At 52.3% G+C, this 4,911-nt stretch overlaps 1 protein-coding gene across 1 annotated transcript; it reads left to right on the plus strand.

The window, feature by feature from the left end:
- The first annotated feature begins 3,680 nt into the window (after positions 1 to 3,680).
- LOC135323580 (olfactory receptor 14A16-like) lies at positions 3,681 to 4,613 on the plus strand. Its single transcript, XM_064497179.1, has one exon. It carries the CDS (start codon positions 3,681 to 3,683, stop codon positions 4,611 to 4,613), a length of 933 nt encoding a protein of 310 aa, XP_064353249.1.
- Positions 4,614 to 4,911: the final 298 nt, after the last annotated feature.

Raw genomic sequence — 4,911 nt, forward strand, 5'->3', positions numbered from 1 at the left:
CATCCTCTGAAGAGGCAAATTGCAATGCTGGAATCACTCTCTCTCCGGTGTTTAGCGAGAGACCATCAGTGATTATTTCAGTCTACTTCAGTGCACATTTCCCAGGAGGAGAGAGTACAAAGAACAGATAAAGTCACACCTTCAGCTGGGCAGCTATTCCCGAGTGGGATGGAGGGAGCTCATGGCAACCTGGCAGCACTGCTGAGAGACATCTCTGTCCAGAAGCAGCTCCTCTGCAGAGAGCCGCAGGGCTCCAGGCACTGCCTGCAGGTGCCAAGACGAGACAAGGAAGATGAGCAAGATGAGTGAGACAGACAGAAGTTAAGGACAGTCAGGAGTGAGAGGACAGCTGAGAGCTCACTGGTGGGGAAATCTTCACAGCCCCTAATACAGTAAGTCTCTGGCTACAGGGTAATGCAGGTGAGATACCCTGAGAGGTCCTCTAGAGCTACCACCTCCCATGGCTGACAGGGTCTGTCAAGATGGATATCGCAGTCCCTCTTGTGTGGAGCAGGAGGTGCTTTAGAGCAGGGATTCCCAGCCACACCGTCAGAGGGACAGGGCAGCCTGCTGCCTTCTCCCAGGGACGCTGCAGGGTTGTGAAGCCGGGGTGTGCACATAGGTCTGCGCAGGGCTGTAATTCAAAGCAGTGCCCTTGCGACCCAGGGTGTTGTGCGCCCGGGGCAGTGACTCTGCCACCTGCGAGGGTCAGCACTCAGCCTGTGCCGGGAACTCCCCATGGTGCTGTGAGGAGAAGCTCTGGGTGGAAGGAGCAACCCCCATCAGGGCAGGTTCGTTCTTCTGTTGAGAGGGTGCTGCATGCATCAGGGCTGCTCACAGCTCCAGCTCACCCTGAGAACATTTCTGGAGGGGCCTTTTCAGAAGGAAGGTCAAGGCAGGGGATACTTGAAAGGGAAGGAGCTGTCATGAGTCTCTGCTTTCAGTTTTACGCTTTGCGTATGATGCAATGTTATTGGATCTGTCAGGATTAAACAGGGGATTGAGATCCCAAAACAGCGATAGTGAGGGAGGAACAGTTGTGGGAGGCACTCAGCAAATGCCTTCATCCACCCCTCAGCCTACACACAGAGCCAGCATCACCTTGCCAGCCTCAGCAAGGTTTGTCTCACCTGCTCCTTAGCCCCTACAAACTCGGAGGTGCCCCTGGGCAGAGCCCTGCGCCCGGGAGGTTTCTGCAGGGCAGAGCTGAGCACCCGGCGGGTGGGATGGGGTCTGTGAGCACTGACAGGGGAGAGATGTGCAGACAGGGAAACAGCTCCCCACAGGGATGGCTCCAGGCAGCAGAGTCATGCTCAAAGTGTGAGAGGGAACTACAGACTTCAGTGTCTCCTCTCCTCTGCCACCCAGCACAGCCCTCTGCTCCCAAGGCTGTGGGGTTTAGGGCATAAATTGTTTCCTTGGCAGCCAGACATCCAGGAGAGGGGAAACTCCGGAGTGCCCATCTGTCTCTCCCTTGTCCCTTCCTCCACGAGCAGAAATATCATGGTATTGCTCTGTTTCCTGCCTTTCCATGCTGCTCTTGTTATTCCCCTTTGACTGTCTGAGCAGCAGGGTTTCCAATGCAGTTCAGACACTGACCCTGCAGGTCCAGCCATGCAGACGTGTCCTTGACATTGAGGTGCTCAAGCTGCAGGCTGCCCTCCAGAAGGGCAGAGTTCTCCCAGTATTTAGATACTGAGGCCATGGAAATGCTATCGGGTGGCTGGATGTGGGCAGCTGGAAGGAGCCCGATGTCTTCCTGGCTAGAAGGGGAGGGCTGAGACCTCACTCAGGTACTCTGAGGAAGGGTGCTGGGTCAGTTGATCTGCACTTTGAACCTGGATTCCTCTGCTCTCAGCTGTCTCCTTTCTTTTTAGGGTAACAAGAATAGGATCGTCCTCCACCTCAGATGTGCGAGCACAGGGCAGCTGGGAACAAGACAGATGGACAGACCAGCTCTCCTTGCTCTGCACTAAAGCCAGAGTGAATCCTTTTGCCTCTCTGGAATCACAGCTGTTGACTCTGAGTGCAGTAGCAATGCTGAGGATTTCTGCCTTTGAGAATCCTCCTCAAGTGTGACATCTAAAAGAAAAGCCTTAAAATTATTAAGGAATTGACAGTGTTTAAAGCTGGGAGTGAAGATGCTGAAAAGCCCTTCTACATTGTGAGTGGATTAAATCTCACTAGAACTGTGAGTATAAAAGTTTAGTCACCCCTGTTCCCGTGTAATCACTGCTGTAGGTCAGGGCTGACTCCTCAGGATCCCACGAGTGGAGGTCTGTCGTGGCCCGAAAGGATTCGTTCAGGACGACCTCCCTCCCCTTGGGACCAACGACCAAGTTCGTGATGCCCTTGGACTGAATTAAGGTGAAACGACACCAGCCAACCAGTTTTAAGATTTATTTGAATACTGCAACTAGCTAGACAAGTCCCGTGCCATATGTTTCAAACAGATCTTACCAACATTCAACAAAAGAGAAGGAAAAAGAGAGAAAAAGGGGAAAAGAGAGAGAGAGAGAGAGAGAGAGAGGGAGATATCACCACCCGTGGATCCAGCGGCGTCCTGTTGGTCCTCTTCCTTTGGGAGTCTCGGCAGTGGCGGGGGGGGGGGGGGGGGAGGGGCTCCCGTCTGGTGGTAGGTGGGTCCTCTTCACCCTGGGTGTAAATTTTGGCGATGCACGTGCAGTAATTACAACTCGAGCAGGGTCCGAACCTAGGTTCCCGCTGAAAAGTTTGGAGCCAAATCAAGGCAAATTAAATAAATAAATTGTAATGGCACGCGTGCAGTGGTTACAGCTCGAGTTGGGTGCCTCCAAAGAGGGACCCCGAACAAAGAGATCCCTGGGCAATTATAGCTTTTTCAAATTAAGTTTCCCACCCCTCACATGGTAGTTCAGACCAATAGTAATTTTTGGGTCTGGCGTCTCCTGCTCCTTATTGGGTCTCATCCTTGTTCCTAGGCAGGCTGCTTTTTTTTCTCTCTTATCTTTACTGTTGCAGTTTCTGCAAACAGGTGTGTCTTCATTCCTCAGGTTCCGCCATCATCTCTCAAGGTCCTGACAAAGAGGTGGTAACTCCAGCAATTAGCACTATTTCAGCAGTGCACAGGAATGCAAATTGCTGGTAACTCCCTTATCATTCCCGCCTGCACCAGCTCTGGGGCCCTTTCTCACTGAACTAGGGAGTGCGGCCTAAGGCTTCAGCAAATTTAGCTCCTCATGCTAAGCAAGTTTTATAGAAGTTGTGCTAAAAACGGCAATAATTTACAGTCCAGGTCCCAAAGTCTCTGCCCGATCGTGGTCTGGTTCAGCGCAGGCTCGGTGTGTCCTGGGTGGTTGCAGGGAGACCATTTCGGGGGTCACAGCAGCTTAGTCCTGTTTCCGCTGGGGACAGACGGCTTGTTTGGGGTTATGGTTTGCTTGCACCTTATGTACCAAGAAATGTTTAAGGCAAAAGTTCACTCATCTGTCCGCCACAAGGTCCCTGCTCCTCACAGCAAACTCGGCCAGTGTGAACAGGAGCTCAAGCCAAGGAGCTCAATGACGCTCCTGCCAAGATGGGGAAAAGTAATGTGTGTGTGTTTGGGGGAGGTTAAGAGAAAGCTTTGCTCAGAGAAGTCTATCCTACCTTGTCAAAATCTCTTTTTCTTCAGACGGTACCCCTGGGTCCTGAGGGAGCAAATGTCCAACAGTAGTTCCCTCAACGAGTTTCTCCTCCTGGCATTCGCAGACACACGGGAGCTGCAGCTCGTGCACTTCTCACTCTTCCTGGGCATCTACCTGGCTGCCCTCCTGGGCAACAGCCTCATCATCACAGCCATAGTTTGTGACCCCCGCCTCCACACCCCCATGTACTTCTTCCTCCTCAACCTCTCCCTACTTGACCTTGGCTCCATCTCCACCACTGTCCCCAAATCCATGGCCAATTCCCTGTGGGACACCAGGGCCATTTCCTACTCAGGATGCGCTGCCCAGGTATTTCTGCTTCTCTTCTTTATGTCAGCAGAGCATTGTCTTCTCACCATCATGGCCTATGACCGCTACGTTGCCATCTGCAGGCCTCTGCACTATAGCACACTCATGGGCAGCAGAGCTTGTGTCCAAATGGCAGCAGCTGTATGGGCCAGTGGTTTCCTCAATGCTGTCCTGCACACTGGAAATACATTTTCAATACGCCTCTGCCAAGGCAATGTCATGGAGCAATTCTTCTGTGAGGTTCCCCAGCTCCTCAGGCTCTCCTGCTCAGACTCCTACCTCAGGGAGGTTGGGGTTATTGTGCTTAATGCCTTTTTGGGCTTTGTGTGTTTTGTTTTCATTGTGCTGTCCTATGTGCAGATCTTCACAGTCGTGCTGAGGATCCCCTCTGAGCAGGGCCAGCACAAAGCCTTTTCCATGTGCCTCCCACACCTGGCTGTGGTCTCCCTGTTTCTCAGCACTGGTATTTTTGCGTACCTGAAGCCCCCCTCCATCTCCTCCCCACCTCTGGATCTGGTGGTGGCTGTTCTGTATGCAGTGGTGCCTCCAACTGTGAACCCGCTCATCTACAGCATGAGGAACAAGGAGCTCAAGGAGGCACTGAGCAAACTCATTCAATGGGTGCAATGTCAGCACTAATAACTGTCCCATGTGCATCTGCTCCTCACGTCCAAGGTATCTGGCATCAAAGCTCTGTGCTGTTTATTCCTTCTTTCTTACATTTCTCTGTTATGTTCTTGTAAAAAGAAGAAAAGTTTTTGTTCATGCCTCTTGTCCTCAGGAATCTCTCACTTGAACCTGACCCAGAGACTGTGCTGAAGCAGGAAGCCAGGTTTCCCCCTTCATCAGCCTAGATGGGGGAACCTCAGAGACCGCTAGTCTGAGCTCCCTCAATCCTCCCCCCCCCACCCCAGTGCAGTGAGGAGAGTTTCCCTTT

The sequence above is a fragment of the Dromaius novaehollandiae genome, chromosome 24 (genome assembly GCF_036370855.1).
Source record: "Dromaius novaehollandiae isolate bDroNov1 chromosome 24, bDroNov1.hap1, whole genome shotgun sequence".
In the NCBI taxonomy this organism is placed as follows: domain Eukaryota; kingdom Metazoa; phylum Chordata; class Aves; order Casuariiformes; family Dromaiidae; genus Dromaius; species Dromaius novaehollandiae.

Bases quoted from the DNA above. Each gene is read 5' to 3' on its own strand.
- LOC135323580 (XM_064497179.1), top strand. From the start codon at position 3,681: ATGTCCAACAGTAGTTCCCTCAACGAGTTTCTCCTCCTGGCATTCGCA.